This window comes from Anas platyrhynchos, chromosome 2 (assembly GCF_047663525.1).
Source record: "Anas platyrhynchos isolate ZD024472 breed Pekin duck chromosome 2, IASCAAS_PekinDuck_T2T, whole genome shotgun sequence".
NCBI lineage: Eukaryota > Metazoa > Chordata > Aves > Anseriformes > Anatidae > Anas > Anas platyrhynchos.
In genome coordinates, this window is record NC_092588.1 from 1,335,142 (window position 1) to 1,362,510 (window position 27,369).

At 50.7% G+C, this 27,369-nt stretch overlaps 1 protein-coding gene across 7 annotated transcripts in view; it reads left to right on the forward strand.

The window, feature by feature from the left end:
• ZC3H3 (zinc finger CCCH-type containing 3) overlaps positions 1–27,369 on the forward strand; it is a 115,571-nt gene that overhangs the window by 40,152 nt on the left and 48,050 nt on the right. For all 7 annotated transcript variants that reach the window (XM_072034249.1, XM_072034252.1, XM_072034253.1 and 4 more), the window contains one exon: positions 4,194–4,341. In XM_072034249.1, the coding sequence (XP_071890350.1) occupies positions 4,194–4,341 (148 nt within the window). The remainder of the gene's footprint in view (positions 1–4,193; positions 4,342–27,369) is intronic.

Sequence of the window (27,369 nt, forward strand, 5' to 3'; positions counted from 1 at the left end):
GTTTCCATTCCGGCATAAACAGCCGCCTCCCTCGGAAGAGCTGCGCGCTGAACGGGTGTGAAAATTCAATTCCCCTCTTAAACCACCGAAGGACGGCCCTTTCGGAAGCCGATTGCGGCGGCAATATAATTAACCTCTTGCTGTGCCATTCTGCGGGAACATATTGAAGGCTCTCGGTGATAATCACCCCCTAATACTGGTGTCTGCTTTCACACTCGATTCGTAACAGCATTTACGGTAATCCCAGAGCCTTTTGTCAACGCGCGGGACCCGGCCAAGTTGGGAAGCGCAACAAAAGGCGTCGGGGCAGGCGTCGGGCAGGTGTTGCCGGCGTCCTGCGAAGCACCAGAACGATTTGAGCCAGGGAGAGAGGCGTGGAGGACTGTGCTAAAACCCCGGGCACACGAACCCGTGTAGATCTGTCCCTTCTGGGAAGGCCGTTTTGTGCGGACCCACTTCGCGTCGCTCTTGAAGGATGAGTTGGGGAGGTCCCCAGCCTCTCCCGGAGCCCCTCAGAGTTGTTTTTTTTTGATTTGTTTTGTTTTTTTAAGGTCATCAGACCTTAAAAAAGGTCATCAGACCTTAGAGTCACCCTGTCTTTTAGGCACTCGGAGCTTTTAGCTGCTGGTACCCTTCCTTTTGCTGGCAAATTGCTCAGCGTAATTGCTATGACGCGCTCCGTGCTCCCAGGGCAGGTCCCTTGCCCATGTGGGAAGCTTTCCCCGTCCCAAATCCTTTTCCTAAAGCCACAATAACCCCTTAAATTTAGGAATCTGTGCTCCTGGAAACGTGTCCTTGCTCTTTTAACTCTTTTTTTCCCAGCAGTGCAGGGTTTGCTCTGCTGATGCTGTACTTTCTGAGTGGCAGCACCTCTGGGCTCAGCTTGGTGCTGAGGTCACCCACGATGTAGAGGGGAGAAGCAAGGGAGAAATTGGGCAGATTTTCCCCTTTTGTGAAATATCCCCCAAAAGGATGCAGTTCCCATTATTTGGTTTAAAGCCACAGCAGGAAAAGGGGCAGAAAGCTCACAAAAAGACCTGTTTTTTTGAAGAAGCAGGCAAATTTACCCAATACCTTCCTCTTCTTCTCACTCATCTTTTTTGGCAGAAGTGGAGGATTACAGTTTGATGGCAGCCCTAGGAACAGGAGATTTGTTGTAATTAACAGCAAGTCAGTATTTCTCCCCCTAATTTTTCTTGCCATTGAAGAAAATATATATTTATGTTTCTACAAAAACAGATTTTCCATATTTTTTTATGTTTCTACAAAATCTTTCACGTTTTTGTTGAAACTTACGTGCGAGCGATCTTAGTTTTGCATTGAGGGAGGAATAAAAAAAACGAGAAAAAAAAGCTTAAACCATCACTTTTATAAACTTCCTGGGTTTGGGGGAGGCACAGAATAGCACTAAGAGGCACTTTGGGGTGCTTGGGGCCGTGAGAGCTCGGGGCACAGCCGGGTGTGCACGATTTAAGGCCACCAGAAGGCAGCAGGACCTCGTGTTGTCTCCGCAGGCATCCCAGGAGCTGTTTTGCTCTCCCTGCCTCAAACATCCCCTCTCTGAAGTGGTGTCAGCTCCTGGAACCTCTCGGGGACAAAATCCGAGCTGAAATAACGCCCTACATCACCCTGTGGCATTTGGCCCCTTTCCTATAGGGTGCGTGCCCTCTATAGGGGATGTGATCCTGGACCACATCAGCTCAGAGGCACGATTGGTGCTGGCACACCTCAGGGAGGCTTTTTGGACCTGGCTTTCCCATCTGAAGGTCGGTTTGAGGCCTTGGGGTCCCCGGGCCAGGTTTTTTCGGAGCCCCCAGCCAGCGGTGCCCGGGGGAAGCGCGGCTCCGAGCAAAGCCCCAAGCTCAGCAGCGCGGCGCGGGCCTGATAAATGGTGCTCATATCCCATTCAAATATGATGCAAGCAGATTTTTTTTTTCTTTTTTTTTTTTTTTTTTGTAGTTTGTCTTCCACTGCGGTAGTAAAGTTTTTAATTAGGAAAGCTAATGAGATCGATTAGTCATTAGAAGTGACCTCTGGATCTCCGCGAGGAGCGTGCGCGCGTGTGCCGGGCTGATAACGGGGGACGCCGGGGTATTGTTTGTAATAAAAGCCTGAAGTGTTTGATTTGAGTGAAATGTGCCACGGGGAATACATCATGCGGAGAAAAAAAATTACAACCCTGGGAGCCTGTAATGAAGGGAATTAAACCAACATCCTATCTAAATAACATGATTATCTACACAAAACCCCTCGGCTTGCAAAGTAATAATAGAAAACCCAGCTCTTCGGAGAGCCGCTTTCACGAGGTGCTTAATGCTGGGCAGGCGGCTTCCGAAGAGCAGCTCCGGCATGAATACAACATCCAATTACTGCCGGGGAATCGAGTTGAGAGCAGGTGCCAGCCCTTCTGCGTGCCGGCATCGGGGCCGCTTGCGAGCCCCGACGATTTGAGACCTCCCCGTATCTCCCGCGAGCGTCGGGCGAGGGGGAGATGGCAGCGGGGGCTTGGTTGGGTTCTGGGCTGATTGGTGGCAACCGGGGGCCAAGCAGGGGCAAAAAAACAAGTTAATAATGCAATCAACATGTTCCCAGCTTCGTAATTTTGTAAGGTTGGGGTGGAGGAGGCGAGGAGATGCTGGTGCTGTCTGGGGAGGCTGCGGGGTTGTGGCTCCCCTTCCCTTCCCTTCCCTTCCCTTCCCTTCCCTTCCCTTCCCTTCCCTTCCCTTCCCTTCCCTTCCCTTCCCTTCCCTTCCCTTCCCTTCCCTTCCCTTCCCTTCCCTTCCCTTCCCTTCCCTTCCCTTCCCTTCCCTTCCCTTCCCTTCCCTTCCCTTCCCTTCCCTTCCCTTCCCTTCCCTTCCCTTCCCTTCCCTTCCCTTCCCTTCCCTTCCCTTCCCTTCCCTTCCCTTCCCTTCCCTTCCCTTCCCTTCCCTTCCCTTCCCTTATCCCAAAACCAATTCTCAGAAGCAAATTTGTCCAACTTTGCTGTTGTTTTACACAATCCCAGTTACAATCAGTGCTCAAACCTTGCAAAGGGCTGTCAAGACTCATGGCACAATCGTTGCCCCGAAGAATTTTGTCGGAAAAAGTCCCAGGGTGTAGAAACAGTGGTGGAAAGCCACTTTGATTTTGTCCTTTTCTCTTGTTTTCCTTCCCCCTTAAAGCTGTGGGCTTTTGCAGTTCCTCTGGTTGCTCCTGCGTGAGCTTTTTACCTTTTTTTTTAGATATTTGATATATGTTTGTTTGTGAGCATCTCCCAAATCCCATACATTTAGAGGCTTGCTCAATGAAGGATGGCTAAATACCTGGGAAATGAAGATCTTTTAGGACAAAAACAAATAAAAAAGGGAATTTGTCATCCTCCTTTCCTAATCCTGGGGAGTCTTTATCGAATACATCTCGTTTAATTTTTAACCCAAGCCACCAGAAGCTCCTTAAGGCACCGCCGCTGACTTCTTGGCATTTTGGGGTTTTTAACATAGAGCGTTTGGGGCTGTGGATGTGAAAGCACTTGGCCATGGTTTGAAAATTCCCCGTGTTTTGTCAATATAAGATAGAATGATAAATATAAAATATATTTTATATATATATATATGTCTGTGTGTTAAACTTGGGAGCTGCAGGTTGCTCCGGGGGCCAAGAGCCACCTCAAAATGCCTTTTCCTTTCTTTTTTTGGTTCTTCATCTCAACATCCCGGCGAGGACCGGGTTATCCGGGAAGCCTCCCTCTTCTCCAAGGGATACGTGATGATGGGTACAAGGTTTTCAAGGAAAATAACGCTTCTGCTTTTCCCTTGAATAATTTTAACGAGAGCATCTCCGAGAAAAACCGCCAGCCCTTTAAATCAGTTCTAAAACCAGCAGACTGAAGTCTCGGCGTGTAGTGTCAGCTTTAATTAGCCGGGCAGTTATGGCTGGATGTTATAAAACCAGGCAATTAGACGCCTTCCTTAAAGCTGCAAAAAAAAAAAAAAAATAAAATAAAAAAATTGCGGGCCGTCAACGCGGAGAAAACCAAACACACAACTGGTAATGGTGCGAAACGTTCAGCGGGATGAACCGGCGCGTAGATCATCCCACAAAATGTTCTCAAATTGGGGGTTCAGGGCAGAAATCTCCGAATGGAGACATCAGGGATCGAGGTTTTGTATGGGAACGTCTGAATTTCATCCCCTTTTCCTTCTGCTTTCCCCTAGGTGCCAGCTTGCTCTTCGCGAGGAGCCCCCCAGCCAACAAGGTGATCAAGACGCGCTACAGGATAGTGAAGAAGAACGTGGGCTTCCCCTCCTCCTCCTTCAGCAGCCCTGGCCCCAGCTGGAAGACCAGGCGTTTGGGGACATCAAGGTAACCCTGCCACCCCTCGGATGCAGGACCCGAGAGCCACGACCGCTCCGTGCCGTTACTGCTGCGCATTATTTGCACGAATCCCTTAATTTCTCTATTTGTTTAGCCGCTTCCACGCGGCGTTTATTGACTTAAAGTGGAAAATCGTGTTAGTAATCACGTTAGCCTGAGCCGGGCTGGTGGCAAACGGCTTCCCGCAGCCTGCTCCTTCAGATCCGTTCCCTCTTTGAATTCATTGTGGTTAAATAAGCCGTGAGGATGCCGAGGAAATGCACACAGCTCTCAATATCAGACCTAAGTAGACTTACTGCGTGTTTGGAGAGAGACACGTCCTGCTAATGAGGCGTGGTTGATTGTGGCTGCTCCTGAGAGAGACGGTTCTCTTTCTCCTCCTCCTTAAATGCTGGTTTGCTCTTGTCAGGGGCAATATTTTGGGGAAAAAGAGCCTGCTCTGCTCTGCCCGTGCCGTTATTCACGCCTTGGGTAGACCCAAGGAACTGGAGGACGCGTTGGGCTGTCCCCTTCCGTTGGCGCACCCTGCAAGGGTTGACATCAGGGTGGTTTCCTCCAAAAGTGCTTTCCTTCGTCTTCACGCCGTGTTCCAAGGGCTGACCGCTTTCCTGGTGAGTGCTGGCTGCTGTGGAGACTCAAAAGATTGCGGGGATTGTTTTTAAAGCCTGACTTTGCCCGATTTTTCCCCTTGCTCTACGTGGAGTCGGCATCGGGTTTAACAAATGTTCCTATCAGAAGGGAAGGTGGGTTTTGAAAAACTTGAGGATGGCGAGGCAAACTTCCAGGAAAAGAGGGGAATTAAAAAAAAAAAAAGATGTGTTTATTTTCAAACCATTTAAAAAAAAATCTAGAATTAAATTTGATATTTTTTCTTGGTCATTCAAAAGCTTGTAGTTTGGAAGCTCCTGGTCAAAGCGCTTCTTCTCCTATGGAAAACATGGATTCGGTTGGGACTAACAGCTTTTACCCAAATTTTCTGCATTCAGTCTTACCTGCACCACCTCCTCCTCCTTTTTCTTTACCTTCTACTTCCATCTACACATCCAGTCCCTTTTTGGCAGTCCTGGGATCGAGATATCTCCTCTTACTCCCCTCCAAGAACATTTACTTTGCCTCTTTTGGTACAATTACCGCCCTGCTTCTACGTGCCACCTCCATTTTCCGGTCCCTGGGGGTAAATCCTTGCGTTGTCCTTTCCCCAGCCAAACCACGTCCTCGTTTTCCTGCTCCCTCATCTTGTATTTGTGTTGAATCGAGCTCGCAGACGTGTGCTTGTTACCGACAGATAAATTCCTCGCTTGCTCGCCGCTGTCAGGCGGTGATAGACAAGCCAGACCATCAAATAACGTAATTCTTGTGTTTCTTCTTCGGGCTAAATAGAAACTCCTTAAAAACATTATTATTTATTATTATTTAAAGCACGGCTTTTGTTCTGTGAATTTTATTCCGGGAAAAACTGCAGCGGTAATCTCAGAGGCTCCGAGTTTGCTGCTGGTAATTGCGGCTCCCGGCTGCTTTGTGTGCAGGTGAGGATTTGTTTTCTCCTGTTTCCTCCTGCAGTCTTGCCCTTTCCCATTTTCCTCAGTTTGCCTGGGAAGTGGCTGGGTTTTTTCGCCACTTTGAGCAAATCTTGCTTCTTTATTTAAGTCTGATAAGGGGAAATTTGGTGCAAAGAGAGAGAAAACGTGAGCCAGGCTGGGCTCGTCCCACCCTGGCGTCGCCTCGTTTTATTTCTGGGAGGGGAATTTGTGTCTGGGACGTGCTGATTAAGTTCTGCAATCACTCACAGCCAGTGAAAGATGAAGTTTTGCAGCTTGGGGGGCTTCCTGTAGAGTATCGTGGTGTTGTGTTGTGGCATCACCCAAACTTTTACCCTCTAATTCATGAGCCTGACTCCAAAACCCAGCGGCACGCGGAGTGTCGCCTTGACATCGTATCGGATCTCCTCTTCTGCCCCATTACGAGGTGAACCTCATAGCATTGTGGATGTGTTTAATGAGGGTGAGATAATTAGGTTAGGGGCAGTAGGAGGGGAGGGGGCTGGGAGCAGGAGTTTTGGGGTCTGGCCCAAAACTGCGAGGCCGTCGCTTCGCAGAGGAGGGAACCGATCATCCGCGAGCTCCGACTTGGAGGATAATTTTATCCGTATTAATCTTCGACTTCATTAAATAACGTGCTTTGGATCTTACGGCTGTTTCAGACAAATCTTGATAAAACGCCATCAGCAAATTAAAAACAATTATATTTTCCAGAAGCCATAAATCTCCCGCTCCGTCTCCCAAGTACCTTCGGCGCGTGCGATTCATCATCCCGCCTGGCGGGGGGAAGCACATGGCAAATGCTTCTCCTCTACTTTTGAGTGTTTTTCTCTTCCCTGGTGCTCGTAGCATCCCTTCGGACAAGTAGCAAGGGGATGAGAGCTCCTTTTCCAGCCACTTTGCTGTGCTATTGTCAAAAAATTATTTTGTCAAACCAGGACGGGGAGGAAGCATGGGGCATGCCCGTGTGTCGTCCCCATGGGGACCGTGCAGATTTCCTAGGGGTTGTTTTGCAGTCCAGGCTTTGTCACCTCTCCCGTTTCACGTTTCGGTGTGTGTCGGATCGAGCAGCCAACTTTTTTTTTTTTTTTTTTTTTCCTTTTAATGCCCTTCTGGCCTGAAGCCAGGAGCTCGGCGTTAAAGGGCTGGTGGCACCGTGCTCGAGCGCTGCTCCTGAGCTCGTTTCAAGCCGAGGCTACGGGGCAATTCCTGCTGTGAAACGCAGGTTTTTGGGGCTCCAAAAATGATGGGCAGGGGTCTTACATGGCCGGTGACCTTTTCTGATTTAATACTTTATAGATTTCACGTAGCAAACTGGGTTTCTGTCCATCTCGTGAACCACCTCTTGGAGATTTCCCTCTTCTTTTTGGCTACGTAGCCAGAAAAACTTTGCTGGAGCATCTCGGGTAGTGCCAACTTGCCAACAAGCCCCAAATTATCAGGAGAAGGAGAAGATGGATGTGTCCAAGTGATGGGGAGAGTCACTGCGGATCCCCTGGGGACGAGCTGCTTTCTCCCCTTACCTCTGACTCGCCTTAAACGTGGCCCCGCCGCTGACTTTTCTGGAGGCGATAGACGGGAGTATATTTTAAATTAATTTTACTCCACTTTTTGTAATATTTTTGTTTTAAATAGATTTATAAGCGGCTTGGGGGCTATTTCTCCAAATTTATGAAGATAATTTTCGCTCTCTTGATAAGGTTAAATTTACACCTGCTATTTCCATATTAATTCACATTGCTAAGTGGATCTAATTTTCTTCCGTTCTTCTATCTAGTGAGGGTGGCCTTTCCTAATGCAATTTCCCCCTCACTAAATCACTGTGATCGGGAGTCATGATCGAGTTAAATTAACTTAAATTAATTTACTTAATAAGAGCTCCAGATCATTGTGAATGAGGTGAAGATTTATTGATCCTCCTTTTCACTCCTCCCCCTTATCTCGCCGCGCTTTGCAGGAGCGCGGCGCGGGAGGGCTCTGATCTGCTCGCCTTCAATTTCATTTTCTCCTTATTGACGTGGCGGTCGGCCATCGCCTGGAATTCGTGCAGGGACATCTTCTCCGTGGCCAGGAGGGGGCCGAGCTGCTCGACACGGAGGAATCGGGATGGAGGAGTGACGGCGGCGTTCGCAGGTCCTGGAAACGTCTTCAGCCCTTCCACGGTGCCTTCCTTGGACGAGATGCTGCTCTTGGCATCTTCCGTGGCTTGTGGGGCCAAAATTGTGCCCGCTTTGCCCAGGTGGGGTGTCCAGGTAGGAGATATCCACAGGCCTCGTGGGCTTGAGGGTTCTGTAGGGTTGGGGAAACTACTAGAGGAGAAGGTAGGATGTCAACCCGGTGCATTTCGGTTGGAGCTGGAGGATGAAGATGACGGCAGGAGGATGCTCCTGGCTGTTGGAGATGCTCCCCTTGCAAATCCACTTGCTTCACGGAAGCAACGGTCTTCTTGCCAGCCAGAGAAAGCCAAAATCCTTGAGCACGCAACCCAAGATATCAATGGGAAATATCCCTGTTACCCTTTGGGGGACAACGTGCCCGGTGCTATGTGGTGGGCTCCACCAGGAACTGTCCCACGAGCACTGACCAGGAGAAGGAGACCCCAACTCGCTCATTTACGGAGAGACAAACCCGCTTTGAGACCATTTTTTTGGGGAGCAGATGGGCTGATGTCGTGTTCGGAGATCCTAGTTCCGGGCAACTTCAGCGCTGACCCACTTTGAACAGTTTTCTTTGAAAATAATGATGCCTGCGTTGAAAAGAAAAGTAACCCGTCTGCAAATATTGTCTGGCGCTGGTGGGAAAGCTCAGATATTTCCTTCAGAAAACTTTGCAGCTCCTCTGGAGGGACAAACTTCACCCTCCAGCGTTATAAATAAGTAAAGAACAAGGTAATAAAACATTTGTCAGGGAAAGTGCCTGCTCAGTAGAAAAGGCTCGTCAGCAGAGGATAAGCTTGTGTATTTTAGTTTTGTTTTCTTCTTTTCTTTCTGTTCCTTGGCCTGGAGCGATGTGGAAGGACCAGGCTGGAACAGGAGCCTCGTTGGCTCGAGTCCTTTCCTTTCCTTTCCTTTCCTTTCCTTTCCTTTCCTTTCCTTTCCTTTCCTTTCCTTTCCTTTCCTTTCCTTTCCTTTCCTTTCCTTTCCTTTCCTTTCCTTTCCTTTCCTTTCCTTTCCTTTCCTTTCCTTTCCTTTCCTTTCCTTTCCTTTCCTTTCCTTTCCTTTCCTTTCCTTTCCTTTCCTTTCCTTTCCTTTCCTTTCCTTTCCTTTCCTTTCCTTTCCTTTCCTTTCCTTTCCTTTCCTTTCCTTTCCTTTCCTTTCCTTTCCTTTCCTTTCCTTTCCTTTCCTTTCCTTTCCTTTCCTTTCCTTTCCTTTCCTTTCCTTTCCTTTCCTTTCCTTTCCTTTCCTTTCCTTTCCTTTCCTTTCCTTTCCTTTCCTTTCCTTTCCTTTCCTTTCCTTTCCTTTCCTTTCCTTTCCTTTCCTTTCCTTTCCTTTCCTTTCCTTTCCTTTCCTTTCCTTTCCTTTCCTTTCCTCCCCAAGAAGTTTGGATATCCACCAGCAGCAAAATCTTGGGATTTTATCTTGGCCATTTGGGGTTTGATAAAGGTTGTCCTGAAAACCAAACGCGTTTCGTAGCACAAGGTGTGGTTTCCCCAAGTGCACGGGGCTGGGACAAGCAGAGGCAACTTCCCTTGGATCCTGCTCTCTCCATTCCCAATCCCACCCATCTCAAAGACATCCAGGAGAAGCCAGAGGCAAATAAATTACACGTAATTATTTCTCCGTGTTGCTCAGCAGGAGCTGCTCTCGGGTGCTCGCTCCGACGCACCTCCAGGAGAAGTCAACGCGCTTTTATTTTTTTGGAGAGCTGCACAGGACGCAGCCTGGCAGATAAATCGATGACTTTTAGGGCTTCCCCTCTTTCCTTTGACACCCTCGTGCCGGGCAAACCTTGACATCTCCATCCCAGCCACATGGGGATGGGAGGTGGGGAATGGCTGAGCGTTTGAGCGTTTTCCTTGGGTTTCTCCACCAAAACGCGCACGGTGCCGGGCTCTGGGTGTCTCCAGGATGGTCCGGCGGTGCTGGCGCAGCGTGCCAGCAGGAAAGCTCATTAAATCACGGCACGTTAACGAGCCTGGAGGGGGGCTGAGAGCTGCTCCGAGCCCCATTCGGGGCCATAATGCACGGGGAGAGAGAGCAAAGCCGTATTTCTGCGGGGCCGGGATGTCACGGCACAAATCGCAGAGAATCCGGAGAAAAATGTTAACGTCGGCGGCTGCCGCTGCTAATTGCTGGGTGCTGCGGGGGAGAGGCTCAAATCGAAGGCACCATATATTGCGAGGAGACAGCGACTGTGGGGTTTTTATCTTGAGCTCAGCAAAGGCTGCCTTTTTCTCCTCGCTCCGTCTATTTTATCCCCTCGCTTTAGCGACCTGGGGGGGGACACCGAGGTTTTTATCTCGATGCCTCGTCAGAGGATGCTCCGATGGGATTTTTTTTTTTGCTCCTGGATGGTCCATGAAGGGCCGGGGACATCCTAACCCGACGGCCCGAGGCCGTGGCACCGGGGTTAATTTCCTTTTATCAAGACGAGCGGTCTCGCTCCGGTCCTCCCCGGCTTCCGCTGCGTTAAGCTGAAAAGGAGTCGAAATGTGACTAATGTCCTTAAAGCTCCTGTCAATTTTTTTCTCCCCAAATTCATTTGACATGAAAGTGAGAAGTAAACAGAAAGCCTGCGTTTAAGCAGATAACTTGGAAAGCCTTTTCCATCACATTTAAAAACGGCCGTGTCATGGATTCTGCGAATTGGCGGCTTCTATTTTGTTTTATTTGATTTTAGTTTAGTTTTTTGTCTGGGCGGTACATTTTCTTTTAATAATCTCGACGTGGTTTTACGAGGTTTAGGGATAAGATTTTTTTTTGAAGGGATGTTAAACCATTCTCCCAACTGACATCTCATTACAGTGAAATTCATCTGCCCGGATTGGAGACGTTACAGGCAGGAGGAAACCGGGGCTTTCCGGCTGAAAACGTGTTTTTTTTTTTTTTTCTATGGGAAGTACTTTTTAATCTTTTTAATGAGGATGGTATGAGATACACAACCCCGCATTGTTTCGGAGAAGTCCTGACATCTGGCCTAACGTAATCCAGTTTCTGTTGGGGACTAGTTAGAGGCTTTCAAAAAAACAATGTCGCCTCTTCTCAGCGAAGCTCGGGATTAATCTTTCATGCCCTCCCCGCTCCCCCCATTGCAGAAAGACGCATTATAAAGCTCAATCTCTTTTTTTTTTGCCTCTTTTTCTTTTTTTTTTTCCTTCTTTTTCCCTCTCCCTAACCAGAACTGGAATCTGGGCCTGATTATCTCGCCCTGATTTCCCAAGCAAGCATCCCACGTCAGCTCCGAGCACCGTGCCGCTCCTGGGCACCGTCCCCACTCATCCTCCGTGTCCCCATACCCTGTCCTCCGTGTCCCCATGCCCTGTTCTCCACCTGGATGAACCTCCCGAGGTCCTATAGGATCACCCTATGCCCTTATAGGATCAAACATCTCCCCCTGCTTCCCCTCCCCGCATTTCAGAGCTCTTGGTGCTGGTGCCCGCCGGCGGCGCCGCGCTCCTCCTCGAAGGGCCGGCCGCAGTCATCGAGCTCTACTTCGGAGGAACTAATGAAAACAAAATAAAAGCGGGACTCAGAGGTTAACGACCAGCTTTAAATGCATATGGAAATGCTTCAGAATAATGGGATTTTCCTTTTTTAATTTTGCTTAATGGAGTTAGGGGAGTTTGGAATGGATTCGATTAAAAATAAAAGTGTCACTTCCCAACCTGGGGAGGCAATTATGGGTTATTTACTCGGGATTGTGTTCATCTTGGATCAGCCCCTCTTGCAGATCCTCCCAGAGCCCGGTACAGGCAGAAAGGAGATCTCCAGCTGCCCTGTGCCGGGCACATCCTTCCTTGCTCAGCCCGCAAATCCCGAAACCGGGACCTGGTTTTTGGGGAGATCTTGTGGGTTCATCGCATGCTGGATCTGCAGCGGTTTATTTTGAGAACAGAGAGGAGGTGTGGGACTTGTTTGACTTCAAAACTGGAGAATTCCTTATTTTCCTCCCTCTTTGAGCTAGTGGGGTTCATCTGGAAGCCCTTGTGTTGCGTTATTTAGGGGATGTGCCGTGCGTTTCCTTCACAGGTACTGAAAATAACCTTTTTTTTTCCTAAAATCCATAAAATCCCATGGGTTTAAGGCACCTCGAGACTACCAGGCTTCTTATTTGGCTGCTTAAATGTGGCCACAGATCTGGAGCCCAGAATTCCTCTTGCTCTCTGGATTTAGGGATGGAGATGCAGACGGCATCCTGGATGCTTTGGGGTCCTTCACAGGGCAGGTCTGGAGGCTCCTCGTGGATGGAACTGACCCCAAAAATGCTCTCAAGCCCTGAGACATCCCGAGTGACACAAACCAAAGGGTTTTGTTGAAATGAAGTGAGTTTGTGGTGGGGATGTTGGCTCTCCAAGGAGGCAGAGAGGAGGAGAACAGGCTCCCAGGACGGTGCAGCCACCTCTCAAGGGGCTTCAGCTGCACGTGTTCACCCAAATCCCAGTGCTTCACAAGGGGCCGTGCTGCTCCTTAACGGGTTCCTGCTCATCCACAAAGTCTGGGTGCTAAGCTGAAATGTTTTCTTTAGGGTTTATAACGGGCAGAGAGCGCGCGCACGGCTGCCGGAGGATTTGCTGATGAGCGGCGATTCGTTAGGCAGGATTTCTTCCCCCCTCTTCTGTCAGCGCCTCGCCGTGCTTTCAGGCAGCTTTCAGAAAAAAAAGCAGGATATCCCGAACAAGGAGGTTTACGGGGATTAAAAGTGGAGGATTTTGAGCTGCGGGTCAGCAGTTTCGGATCGGGGCCAGATCGTATGGCCCAGGAGAACCACAAGGGTTCACGTGGAGCCTCAACGCTGATTTTTTCGGGTGCTGGGACCCTGAGATGGGCGAGCACCTGCATTTTCCTCTCTGTTGGCTTTTGGGAAGGTTTGTTCTTCCTCTGCAGGGCAGGATCCTAAGGGTTTCCTCTTGAGCACCCTAAAAATGATGGTACCCATGGCAGTCAGGAGGCTGGGGCTTGCCACTGCTCTTCGTTTGCTTGGGGTCCACGTGGGAGCACCTTGAAACGCAGCACGTGGGCTGAGGAACCTCTCCAAACTCAAATCATTACATCCTTACACACCAACCAAGCAAAAAATAGTGGGAAAATGTTCAATATGGGTGTTACGGTGTTGCCTGTGGGTTGGTGAGCAGGTCCTAGTGGTGACACCGGGGACTGGAGCAGCTCTCCAAACCCTTTTGGCCCCATTCGCCCTGGGGCATCTCTTTTTTTCCTGGAAACTCCAGGATAAAATATCTCACGTGGTCGTGAGCCTTCTGATATCACTGTTCCTTTCCCAAATTCCCTAACGCCAGTTGTGCCTCTTAAAAAAAAAAAAGGAAATAAATTTTTACCCGATAGGAGCCTTTTTTACCCTTTTTAGCCCGGGCTTCAGCAGCAAGCAAGCAAGTCCCGGAAAGATGAAATCAGCTTGGGGATATAGTTTGCAAAATTGCACACGCTCGGTATTTTCAGCTCATTTCGAAGCAGTTCTTAACCTCTGGAAGCGGTTTTTCCCGGGCTGCTAAATCCCACCTAACGGCGGAGCAGTTGGAGGATATTTTTTTTTCCTGGCGCCGGGCATTTTCAAGTGTCACTGCTTTTTCACCTGCCAGTGACAGCTGCGCGAGCGATGGATTTAATTTCTAAATTTCTGCCCTCCTCAGAGATGAGCAACGGCAGGGCTGTTTTTTTTTTATTTTTTCTTTCCATTTTCCCCTTTTCCCCGAATGGTTTTTGCTGCAAACCTGCGACTCCTTCGCTCGGCGCGAGAAGTTTTCGCCGTGCCGAGCGCCGCCGCGAAAGTTGGGACAGGAACAAAATAATAATAATTAAAAAAAAAAAAAAAAGCAGAAGAGCTCCGGGTTGTGCTGAGTGGCAGCTCCGTGCTCCGTGGCTCTGACCCCGCTCACTTCTCCTTAGCTCCTGCTCTGAGCCGTGGCCAAATGCTGCCGGCAGCTGGGCTGCCCCGCGCCGTGCGCCCGCCTCGGGACCCGGGGAAAGGAGAGGGCGAAGAGGTTTTTGCGGGGGCACGGAGGTCGCTTCGCTTGGCAGGCGCTCGAGCTTGGTTTGTGGCTGATTAATTCATCCCAGGCTGAGCAGACATCGAGTTTGCTTTCGGGCCGGAGGATGGCTCCATCTGCTTCGTCCTGGGGTGAGAAATAAAGGCGCTCCCCAAAGGGTTTGAAAGCCGCTCGTGGATAGGGGGCCGCCGGGCTGCGGGATGTGGCCCCTGCTTTTTGGGTCCCCTTTTGATGCTGGGCTCTTAACGTGTGGCTGTTTGGATGCGAGGATTGGTGGATAACTAGAAAAATAACTTAGTTTTTTCATCTGGAGGCATTTGCGAGGTGCAAACCCTCCTCAGCTGCCAGCTGGGATGCTCCATGTGGGCATCCCGGGCAGTGCTCCCCATGGGGCTGAGTGCAGCTCCCAGTTTGACCAGTAAGGCTCTCCATGAAGCAGCGCAACCTTACTGGGAAGGCATCGCTTGGTATATTCATCTACCACGTGGTAGAAATGGGGCACAGCGTTGTTTTTTTTTTGGGGTACAACATTTGTGTTTTCCATATCGGATGATCTGTACCGAGAAAAATCAGTGGCCGGACTTGCAAGAGGTGTTGGATGCCTCCACCCTAACAATTTCTCTACGAAATTCTTTCCGTAGCTGCTGGAAATAACCCGGTTTTGTTTAATGTCTAGATTTATCCGCCTGTTTAACCACCTTGCCCCTAAATCCCTGCACGGGGCTGGGATCCAGCTCAGCCCCTGGCACGTCCCTACTTTTGGAGGGGAACGGCTGAGCTCCCCGAGAAGCAGGGGACCCTCGCCGACATCTGTGGCTGGCGCTGCCCGCCGGACCCGCCTGGAAGAAGGATTTGCAGAAGGACAGGGGGAGGTCTGAGAGGTCACAGCTGTTAACGCTGGGAAAATGGGAAGAAAAAGGGGCTGGGGGGGTTCCCGAACTTGGCACGAGCGCCGCGGCCACCTGTCCGGAGGCATCAGTGGTTTTCGCAGCCTGGAGTATGTTTTAAATACAAATAATTTCCTTTGGCTTCAATCCTCCCCCCTCCCAACGAATCTGGATTTCATAATTATCGATGGTCAATTAAATAATGGACAAATAAATGACAATTGTCAATGCCAGGTCAATGGCTCGGCACCACCATGGGGGGATCGGGGCACGTGAGCACACGGTCAGGGTGCTGGGAGAGGTGGGAAGGTGCTGGGAAGCTCCAGCACCGAGGTCCCAAGCAATGAGAAGTGTTTATTTATTTATAATTTAGTTTTCTTTATTTATAATTGAGTTTTTTATTTATTTATAATTTATTTTTTTCCCCTATCGCTGTCAAAGCGTGCGTGGGACGGGCGCTGGCTTTGGCGAAGTGAGCTAAAAAAAACCGTAGCTCGTATTTTTCAAATTTCTCTTCATTCCTGTTTGGTTTTGGTAATATTTGCAAGACTCACATCTTCTTTTTAAACATGGACAAGAAGATTGGGAAACCAGGCAACCAGCTTCGGAAACACGAGAAGAAACATGAAGAAAGAGCTCGAAAAGGTGAAAGGCGAAGACGGGCGCGCATCCGGGCCGCATCCCGAGCGCTTCGGCACCGTGGCTGGAGGCAGTGCTCCTGCTTTGGGTTATTTCTCTTCTTTGTGATGAAAAACACCCAAATGGCTTTGAGCAGTGCTTGGAAGAGGAGATGTTGACTGAGGGTATTGGGGGAAGCTCTCCGTGTCCTCAATCGGTGGCATCAGTCCCGGCCGTGGTCTTCGGGAGGTTGGTTCTCCAAAACCTACAAGGGGTGGCGCTTTTCTCCCCGGTTTGGTGCTGAAATGCATCTCTTCTACGTGGACCAAAGCGCTGTAGGTGTTTTGTTTTAATTACTCCCCTGATAATTACACCAGGGCTGCAAGAAGAAACGGATCGCGCTGCCCACCCCCTCCGAGAAACGCATCCCCCAGCTTTCAGACCTCCAGCCCCGAGCAATGTAGGTGAGCCGCCCTGCCTGAGAAGCCTCAATCTATCCTGCAAAACAATTTTTGGGAAGCCTCAACCTATCCTGGAAAGCTTTTTTGGGAAGCCTTAATTTATTCTGCAAGTCCGAGACCCCAAAGGCACCAGAGGATGGGGTCTGGGTGCCGGGGTTTGTCCAGAGCCTTGACATCGGCGTGAAATTTGGGATGAAATTCTACTTGGAAAGGCGCATTGGGAGCGCCTCCCGCCTCCCGCTTGCCTTTTTTCTGTCGGCGATGCTGAAGCCAGGCTTCCTCCGGCAGGTTTTTTAAAATTTTATTTGATGAGGAGAGTCGGTTATGACTCCCCGAGTGCCGTAAAAGTTAATGCGATAGTCTCTCTGCGCCTGTGCTCATTTTTATAATTTTTTATTTTATGAAACAGGACAGGGAGCTTAGTGACTTATTACTATTCATTTCGTTTCAATGCAGTAAATATTGATTCAGTTGGGGGTTTTCAATTTAAACCGCTCGGCGATTATATAAAATATTACTGGCCTCTGAAATTATGCTTACCGATCCCTTCGGCTGCTCATTAACGAAGGAGTGCAATTTTTAGATCCCTTTGCTTTCATCACTCTAATAAATGGGCTAAGCTCCCTTTTTTTTGCACGCAAGGTGCTGGAGACTCAGCTAGCGGGGGCTTGACAGCCTCGGTGCAGCTCTTAATTTGGAGCCGCTTTCAAAGGCTTCTGCAGTTTGCGTTTGGAGACGTGGAGGGCTCTTCCTTCGATTCCTTGGTCTCAGCAGAGCCCCTGGCCGAGAGCTGGGATGCCCTGAGCTTTTGGTTCAAAGCCAGGTGCTCCCACCGTTGGGTCTCTGGGCACTTTGAGACCTCAAAGGAGCCCTTTGCATGTATTTCGAGGGACAAAAAAAAGGAGTTTTGGGGGAAAAAAGCATGAGCAGAGCTCGTGTAAAGGCATCGTTCGCTGCGGAGAGGCTGCTCGTGGTGAAGCATTGCGTGAACCCTCCAAGGGATGCTTCAGGGGGCACGAAGCATGTCTTGGCGACCAAATTAAATAAAAAAAGCTTTTGGAAAGACAGAGTTAAGACAGAAACATTTGGAAAACTTCTTGGGTGCCACCTGGGGGCTCTTCCCACCCAGAGTTGGTGGCTCCACATGTGAAGGATGGAGACCAGGGTAGCCCTGGGGACAACCAGAACTGGCTTCTCCTCCCACTTATCCATCCTGGAGCCGCCGTGGGAAGGGGACAAGGATGGATTCAGGGTATTGTGGTGTTGATGCTGCACCTAGGAAGAGTTGGAGATCTTTGTACATCTTCTGGAGGCTCTGGTGAGTCGGAAAGAAACCAAACATTTCAGACCTAGGCGAGCATCACCACATCCAATGGTCAAACACTTGATTTTGGGGGTTAACCAGCACAACAGGAGAGCTGAGAGGTGAGGAAGGAACCACGATTTTGTTGCCAAAGTGCCTTGAAGAGAAGAAGAAGGGCCCACGGAGATCAGGCGCAAGCCCTTGGCTCCTTCCAAATGCACCCGAGGCCGTGCGACAGCCGGGAGGAGGCTCGGAAATCACCCGGGTTAGCCAGAGCTGCATTAATTGGATCAATGCTAATAATTTAAAACGCATCGGCAGGGGAAGGGAGCATTTGGCCCAGGTTGTATTTCTCGGGCCGAGACGTTTTGTGCTTTGTGCTGCGCGCAGCACTTACCCCTCGGTGGCCTCCCCCCCAAAAAATAAGCCCCGAAAGCCCAAAAACGTGGCCAAAAAGAGACTTCACATGGGAGAAGACTGAACTAAGACCTCACTGCTGTGAGGTCTTCAAGTATTTTTGCCAATAGTTGAAGAATTTATTTGGGTATGATGATATTTGTGTATAATGTTCCTGTGCTGTCGCAGCACGTGGCACGCGCCGGGATTTTGGGAGCTGGGCAGGCAGCTTCTGCCAAAGACCGATGGAAATGGGGTCCCCAGACCTCGTTGCAATGGATCGAACCCTTTTTGGATCTTGAATTGCTTTGTAAAACCTTTTGGGCTCTTGCAAATAACGTACGGGTTGGTTTGCGTTCTCCCGGTGCGGTTTATCTCGTGCCGGGGAAGGGATTTGGGCTTCCCGACGCACGAAAGCGGGGAGGAGATTTTCCTTTAACGTGCCTGTGCCACCCAGGAACGCGATCCTTTTATTGCGACGCCAAGTCATTTGTCCTCGTTGATGGAGTATTTATGATGGGAGCTGCGGGTGGCGTTTCCCTCGGCTTGAATTTCATCAGCTGGCGAGGAGCTCTCCGGTCGGCCCCGGGGGTTGCTCTTGCTTTTGAGGCACGGCAGCATCTTACCTGTTGCCTCCCGTCCTTGCTTTCCCTCGGGGCCATCATCCCATCCCATCCCTGGGGATCGGCACCCCAAATGTTTGGGTTTTTCCTCCCCTTTTCGTTTTTTATTTCTTTTTCAGTGGCTGCTCGGTGTTCAAGGAGCGTAAAACCGCTCGGCACTTACCACGAGCTGTTACCACAACAGCTCCTCCTCCTTTTTAATAATAAAAAAGGAAACAGGAGAGCCCTCATCGCCTCTCCGTGAGGGCAGGGGAGTGGGTTTGGAGGTTCCTGGAGGTCACCTACCAAAAAGCAACCCAGTGTCCCTCTGGATGTGCTGCTCTGCACCGTGCTGAGTCCTCTTTGAAGGCTGGGACCGCACGTGGTCGCCTCTGAAGATGCTCCAGAGTGGAAAATATACAACAGGTATTTTATTTCCCCTCCTCTTGCAGCATCTGGGGGAAAAAGAGGGCAGATACTGCCCTCAGATGGACAGGTGACACAACCCACCGAGGTGCTGGCCAGCTCCAGGACCACCCAAGCCCCCACCCGAGAAGGTGGCTTCATCTTGAGCCAACCCCAAGAGACCCGGAGGTGCTGGTGGATCACACAGCTCCCCTCTTTGCTGTTCAAAAATTCTTTTTGAATTTCCAAAACGTGAGTTTCGGAGCCATCCTGGCATCCCCCCGGTGCCAATTTTCCGCCCCGTGCCCCTCTCCTCTGCCTGGTTTTTGTCACCAGCCGGGGCTCGCCTCGAACCCGAGCCCCGAAGCGCGGGTGACAAACGCCTCCCGAGCGAGCAGCCTGTCACCTGCTGCCGGGGCCACGAGCTAAAAAGGGCTGCTGACAGCCTCCTGGCCCCAAACCAAGCCACCACCCTCAGACCTTGCTGGGGACAAACCAAAATCCGGCCACCCGGGGCTGCTCCGCGACCGGGAGCATCGCCGCCACCTCCCCTCACCCCTTGGGGCCAGCCCGCTGAGAAAATCTGCTTTTATTTATTTATTTATTTTTTTCCTTCTCTTTTGCAAGTTTTGCGCTTTTTTTTTCTTTTTTTCCCTTTGTTTTGGAGGTTGTTTTTTTGTTTTTTCTTTTTGTTTTTTTTTTTTCCCCGAGCTCAGCAAGGTTGGGCGGGCGGGCTGGCCGCGCGCACCGCCGGGCGTGCGAGGGGGGCCCGGTTTAATTTGCGGTGAAGAGATCTGTTCAGATTGCATCCACTTCCCCAGTCAGCACTTAATTGGCAAGTCGCTTGATTTAACAGCGTGGGAGCCGGCACCGGAAAAATGGCTCGAATAAATCACTGCCTGACGCCAGAAAATAGATATAATCTCAACATTAACTACATTAATAGTAGCAGGAGCCGAATTAAGAAAGCCATAAAGTATAGGCAGGAGAGTATAAATTACAGCCATCTCGCCGTGTCTTCTTCAGGCTCGGCTTTGCCTCCTTCCCCAGCCCTGCTGGACCTCTCCCAGCCCTCGTTTGGGGTCCGGCTGTGCCAATTTTTGGGGGGCAGGAGCATCAAAGTGCTTTGCCGTGGCATGGGAGGAGATTTTCCTCCGGGTTTGGGCTCTGTGCTGCACGGGGTGAAGCGTCCGTTCCTCCCCAAGCAGGGTTTGTTTTCCCTGGTGGATAAATTAAAATAAAGGCTGGGATGTGGGAAAGGAGAGGAAAAATAATTTAGTTTCACCCTGATGGGAGGGAGAGGGAGCATGGCTCGTGCCCTCTTCTTGCACCTCCCTGGTGGTGGCTTGGTGATGAGTCCCTGGTTCCTAGGAGACCCAGGGTCGATCCCTCTTCTCCTTGCTTTTGGGTTTTCGGGATGTAAAACGGGTGATCTGGCTTTCTGGTCTAAGCCCAGGGAGTCAAAAACGAAAGAAGAGCCCCCGAAAGTCAGCGAGCCCGTGTGGAGTTGGGAGGAGGGAAGGCGGAGAGGTCTGAGGGCCCCACGTCAGCTTTGGAGAGATTTCATCATGGAAATCATTTTTTTTGCCCCTTTCTGCCACTGAGCAGAGGTGAAGGGTGTCGAGAGGCAGGTGATGATGCTGCATCCCACCCTAACGTGCCTGTGCAGGGTTGTGTGAGACCCCTGAGCCAGTTTTGGGTTCGTTTGCGAAGTTTTTCCCTATTTTTTTTTGGCTCCGGAGCCCTGAGTCGCTCTGGGTCTGATGCCAGCAGAGGGAGACAGCTCTGTGCGAGTCCAGCGCGGGGAAGGCTAATTCAGCTTCCATGGGAGAGTGGCAGTGAATTTATTCCCTTTTCCCATACACGTTGAACACGCATCGCTTCGGGATGCCAAAATTGGGGATTTTGGCACCTCGGAGCTGTAGAAATCCTCGCTGACCTCTCTCTGTGCATCCTGCATCCGATGCGCTGCGTGGGGACAGCCCCCCAGTGCCTTCATCTTCAAAACAACATCACAACCATCGTGCACATCGTTTTGTTTCTTGCACCTTGTCTTTTTTTGCCCCTTAATCCCACCACCGAGCCCCCGACTCCGGGCATCTCAGCCCAAAACCCCAACGCCGCTCCCTGTGAGAGCGAGCCGAGATGAGGGGGCTCTCGGAATCGGCTTTGCCTGGTCCGTCCGAGCAAATATTGGGATTTCTGGTGAGATTTCTGCCTCCTTTTGGAGCCGGGGAGGATCGTTGGGAGCCCAAAGGACTACGAAGGACGTAGCCCATCTTCCCGGAGCCCGGGGCGCCGTCCCATGCCCTCTCCTCCTGAACTCCTTCCCTCCACAGCTGCAGCCAAGCACCACCAGCTCCCCTCGCAATGGATTTTTAAAAGCGTCATTTTACGGAGATTTTTTCCTTCCCGGCGTGTTGTTTATTAGGCTCTGAAAGGGGAAGCTTGTAACGCGGCCATCGATCGAAAATACCGATTGAAAGGGATGGGAGCCCATAAAATCGGCCCCGACCCTTTAATAACGGAGCGATATCATTTGTAACGGAGGCGATGCAATTAGTATTGCTAACCAATACGCTGCCCCTGGATGGGTGCCTTTGAATCATTTTAATACCTTGCAGAGTCCACGGAGCCCGGGCAGGCTTCCTCGGATCAGCTGCCCGGCGAGCAGCCGATACCCCGATGCTCTCAGACTTCACCTCTTGTATTTCTGTTTCCGAATGGATCTCAAGCCTTTATCCGTGTATTTCTGTGCGTTTTTGGATAAAATATGCATGCACACGTTTATAAAATATGTATATGTGCTCACACAGACAGAGCCAACGCTTGGATTCATACATTTACTGCCGGGCTCGTTTCATGTAGGGCTGCTCCGGATGCTTCCTGAGCCCAATTTTTGGCGTTCGGCTCCTAAAAGGTGCCCAAAAGCCCCAATATCAGCTACATTCATGGGTACGTAACACTTAGAGAAGTAAACCTGGAGGAGAAACACGAGCTGATTTCTTCCTGCGGACAGCAAGAAGGCAGCAAACCCGATTCTCTTGCGGGGGAAAAAAACAGGAGCAACACTTGGGCGATGTTTTTTGAGCCCTAAGAGGTGAATTAGCTTGAATTTAAAATGCAATTTGGATATTTCTCCATCCCTAGCAAAGCAACCTGCTATGGGATGTGGTCCCCGTCCCACCCGGGACCACCAGGTGGAGGAAATGCGGGCAGCACTGCTTCGTGGTGGATGGGAAGGGGAGCCAAAAAGAGGGGCCAGATCCATCCCTCTCCATCATTTTGGTGGAGCAGAGACACGAGCACAGCAGCAGGACGCTTGGTTTTCAGTTTTGCTTCTGCTTCTGTCTCTGTGGGCACGTGGATAAATCCCCTGCAGCAACCCAACCCAGCTCACCTCTTCCATGCGTCCGGCCCCCGCCGCGCCGCTCGCCTCCGAGCCCCGCTGCCCGCCTGAGTTATTAGTTGTCTTTAATTAAAACCTATCAGCTGCTCGTGCTGCTGCTGCTGCTGTGATTATTATTATTATTATTTCCCGCGTGAGGAAAAAAAAAAAAAAAGAATGTTTCACAAGGAGCCGTCTCTGGGAAAAGCAATTACATTGGTTTGTTTTTTTTTTTGGGAAGCAGGAGGGAGGGGAAAGCCTCGGCTGGGGCTGGCCGAGCGTTTCAGAAAATATTTGGGTTTTGGGGTTTTGCAGGTGGTGCAGGAGGCTCTGCTCGCTGCAGGATGACAAAGAGTAAGTGTCACTTCTGTGCCTCTGCAGGAGGGTGTCCGTGAGCTTCCCGGCCCGTTTTAGGGCATCTCCAAGGGTGGTAGGACCGTGCCTGGGGGGGGATGAAGCATTCGTGTCCCATCCCACGTGGGCTGGGACTTTGGCACACGGCAACTCAAGCGCTGAAACCGCTAACACCTGCCTGCCCCGGGAGCTCGGTTTCAGCTAATCGGAATTAAACCCTAATGAACTCCGTCCAATCGTCTGAGCTAATGGGGGTAAAAGGAATCTAATTAATGGGACAATGGTCCCCCCGGTCCTGCCGGTAGAATTAGTGATGTGCTGCAGCATTAGAGCAGCGGGTTGGAAAGCTGTGCATTAGGGGCTGTCAGCATTTCCATTCTCAAGCTCGGCTTAAGCGGTTTAACGGGACGCTGTCATGGGGTTTTAGGCTGAAAGTTGACCTACCTTGAAAACAGCTTCATCTGGACTATCGCGTCTTCTAGAGAGGGTCTTTTGTCTTTTCTCCAGGCCACTCTTTTACAAGTTTTTACAGCGTTAGGACTTTACCGGGAAATTTTCTGAACTTTGGAAGGTTTCGGAAGATCCTTCAAGGACCCCGGGATCATGCCTTGTCCTGGAGAGAAGCCGAGCAAGAAGGTTTCGAGTTGGGCTTTCAGGTGAGCTGAGACCAGTTTTGGGCTGGGGTTGGATGGGAGGAGGACTTGCCAAGGATGGGAGGAGGTGTGCGACCACCTGGAGGCTCCGCAGGAGAGGCGTGCAAGAGCTGAAGCACACGGAAATGAAACAGCTGAGGAGATGGAGGATGAAGGGAACCAGAAGTTGTGCGTGAACAGGGCAGCATCTCAGAAATTAAGAAGCCAGCAGAGGAGCAGACTCAGCAAAAATTCCCTTCGTCCATACCTGGAGAGAAAAGTCCAACCAGGGGGTCACTGCGGAAGACACGGTGATGGCCTCGACCAGCAGCACCGTGCCCAAATCCCCACGAACCCAAAATTTGGCAGACGGTCTGACTACAGGAGTCTTGGCTGAGCCCTGCTGGCTAGGAGGCTACAAAAAGACCCGAGGTGTTGTTGGCCATGGCAAAATTTGTGGGTGAAGATGGAGAAGAAGAGGCCCCGTGATGCCAGGCAGCCTTTCGGAGAGCGAGCGCCACGAGAAGATGAGTGATTGAGACGGCACCAGCTGTTTGCTTTCAGGGCTGATGATGAAACATTAATTACAGGCAGAGGCGGCATCCTGCCGAGAGGAATATTGTCCTGCTGGCAGCTCTGCAAAGATGCATTTAGCTGGCGGAGCCGGGCACCTTCGCGCGGGCGAGGTGATGGGGACGCAGAAAGGGCAGGAGGAAAAGGGAAAAGTTGGATGGAAACCTGGTCACGGGGCTAGAAGAAGTGTTTGTGGCAAAGAATGAATCAGAATTGTTGAATATCCAAGTTGGAAGCGACCCATGAGGATCATCGAGTCCAGCTCTTGGGTGGAACAATATCTCCCACAAGGTACGTGTGATACAAAGGGGCCACCAGGACATCGGGGTGGCTTTGGCCAATTCCTGGTGCTTTGGAGATGTAGCAAGTCGTAAGGCTTAGAGGAGAGGCCAGAAGTGATTTCAGGCGTGCTTTACTCAGACGTAGGTCCGTACTCTTGTATAGGGTGGACGGAGAACCCGCAGTGATCTTGGGCAATCCTCTCCCTTCTTCTGTCCTTGTGGTTGGGAAGGGAATTGCCGCGGCGCTCCGTAAATGCCTCACACCTCGAGGCAAAACGGGTCGTGGAGCAAAGACACTTGTGTTTGCACACCAGGGGTGAAATTCGCCCTTGTGCAAAGACCACGATGACCCCAGTGAAATCTTATTTAGTGTCGTTGTAGGGACAGAGCTTTTGATGCATCCGGTAACGTGTTTGATCTTAAAATAGGTCCGTGCCCGTAACAAGCTGGGGCTTTTCGCTTGTCCCTCTGTCACCAGCAGCTGATCGCTCAATTCCAGTTACATTAGAAAAGGAGACGCCAATTAAACTCTTGGCATTAGCGACGCTTTCAAATTTAACAGGAGAACTCTCTTGTTATCCCTCGAGTAATTAAGCCCTCAGTCGATATCCGTCTGCAGTAATCCCCTCCGGCTCTACCGGGGGGCTCTGCGGGATCAGCTCGGAGCCACCCCGCTCGTGGTGAGTCGGGATTCGGGTGATGGATGCCGTGCCTGGATCAGCTTCCGAAACACCCCACCTGTGGGTCCTTGGCCCTTCCCGGCATCGTTAGCTGCCCCTTTTTTCATATCCTAATGTCCGATGCTCTGCTGCATTCGCAGGGTAGGAGGCTGTCATGCTTGGACCACCTTCCATCGTCATCCTGATGGGTTTTTCTTCTTTTCCTGTCGTCATCCCGATGGGTTTTTCTTCTTTTCCTCTTCCCATCCCATCCCATCCTTCAGTTTCAAGCTCTTTTACCCAGTGCTGCTGGGTAAGAGCATTTTCCAAGAATTGTAATGGGTTTATAAACGAGAAAGGACCCGTCCTAAAGGCAGTTTGCAACATTTCCATAAATTGCCTAAATACACAGTTGAGGCCGCGTGTGACACCGCCGGGAGCGCAGATTGCCGAGGCGGTAGAAAGCCCGTTGACGTGCGGCTGTCTCGCATAATCGTTGGAAATGAAGGGTCTGGAGAGGAAATGCAGTCGTTGGGAGGCTGAACGTGTCACGGGACATTAAAGGTTATTTGCTCCTTTCAATTTGTTTTATTTTTTTTTTTTGCTGCTCAAGCCGTTAACCTCTCCGGTGCTCCTTGGGGGTTGTTGACCAACAAGCGACACCCGAAGTGGATACAGCCTCGGGGTAGACGTTAGTGCAGAGCCTACCAGCTCTTTCTTTGCTCTTTTGTTGACAAAAAAAGGGGTGAAACGTCAGGTGAGGCTTTGCTTGTGGTGAGATATGGCCCGTATAATGATTCTACGATCCCAAATCCTAGAATCATTGAGGTTGGAAAAGATCTTCAAGCTCATCTGCTCCAACCAGCACCCTACCACCCATGGCTAAAGCATGTCCCTATCACTAAACCACTAAACCACGACCCTGTCATCTGTCTGAGGTTGATCCACGCAGGCAATTGGACCAATTTAACCAAAGCTGGGACTTTTACACCTCTTTCAAAGGGGAGGTGATGATCCTCAGTGGCTTGAAGCCGTTGGTTTGATTGTGGTTTGCGTGCACCCTTGCAGTCTCAAAGCCATCTAGGGTCGGTGGCAAGGGTACAGGATGCTCTCGTTTGGTTTCCTTGGTTGGTTAAGCAGCAAACCTTTGTCCTTTGTCTTAAAATCTCTCTTTATTGCCTTGGGTTTCACCTTGATCACAGTTTGCTCTTACAGGAGGATGTTTGTAGGAGGAGATGGCTGTGCATGGACTGCTCCTGGTCCAAGGCTCTTGGTTTCCTCCCCGCTTCCCGGCCCAAAGCTCAGTGAAGCCACGAAAGCAAACCTTCTCGTAAGGACCCATGCTACCTTTTTTGGTGCTGTGACCCCCATCTTCACCTCCCCTGCATGAGCATCCCACCAGCTGCTTGCCCAGAGGAGCAAGGGAACGGGCTTTGGGTAACCGGAAAATGGGCAACAAGGGAGCGCGGCGTGACCCCGATATCAGCAAGGATTTCGAGCCCTCCAGGCACTCCACCTCAAACCCTCTCTGCCCACAACCAGACTGCCCTGAAAGAGCCTGATCCATCCCTGCTTTCCCTGCCCATCCCTCAGCACAGCAGCACAGAGGAAGACGCTTTCCTCCGCGCTCTCCAGGCTCTTTATCTTTAGCTCCGGGATGAATGGGGCTGCAAACAATAGCAGCCATTTAGCACGCGGGAGTGATTTGGGGCAGGAGGAAGAGCAGTCCCTAACACTGCGATAAGCTCCTTGAAGGCGATAACAGCATCTTCTCTGCGTTTCGTGAGATCCTGGAGTGATTTAAGTGCCTTCCTTGGCTCCTGGCTTTCCCTTGCCGTGCGGCCAAGGCAGCGTGCCCGGCGCGCCGCGGGGCTGCCAAGCACGGTGCCTTGGCTGTGATTTTTTATTTTGGGAGCTGCAGAGAAACGAAAGGGATGGTGAAAATGAAAGGGAAGGTAGGACTGAAAGGCATTTGAGAGAGAAACGGGAATAAATCCCGTGGGATTACAGTGTGTGGCCAGCCAAGGCTCCGGAGAAGGAACATCACAGGACTTCCCTCTGCTCCCCCTTGGATCTCCTGGGGAAAGGAGGGCACGAGCCAGCTCCTGGCTTGCCCGTGGCTCACGTGGAGCCCAAACTGTATCTCCTTCTGCAGCCTTAATTAGGCTTTTTTTTTTACAGGCCTAATGCTCCAGTTTTTAATCCCCAGCTTGGAGCAGGATTTATGGTGTTGGGCATGCTTCTGCCTCTGCCTCTTCTCCCAAGCTGTGTGGGTGGTGAGGGAAGACACAACGTGTTTAAAATATTGGCTGAAACTTGAGGTTTTGGATGGGTTTTGGAGCCCAGAGGGAGCTGCTGCTGATTGCTTGGGGTGATGTTGGGGTTGGTGAGGAGGGAGCTTGTGTTGGCTGCTCCTGGTTGTGGGTCCGTACCCAAACTGGCTGCAGGGTGAGCCGATGGGTTTAGGGTCCAGAGGAAAAAGTGGGGGAAAAAGGAGCAAATGCTGATGCTGGGAACAGGTGAGAAACCCTAAATAGCATCTGGTGCTTCTTCCCTTCTCCCATCAGCCGTTCCCAGCCCAAAATGAAGGCTTCCTTGGTTCGTGCCATCATCATCTCTGTTGGAGCTGCTCCCCAGTTACCTGATGGCTTCTGGGGATGGAGGCTTTGGGATCTGCGTTTCCTCCCACCTCTGCCCTCAAATCTTTTAGTTCCCAAGGTTTTGGCTCTTGCTGGTGCTGCCCCAGTGCCCGCACTCT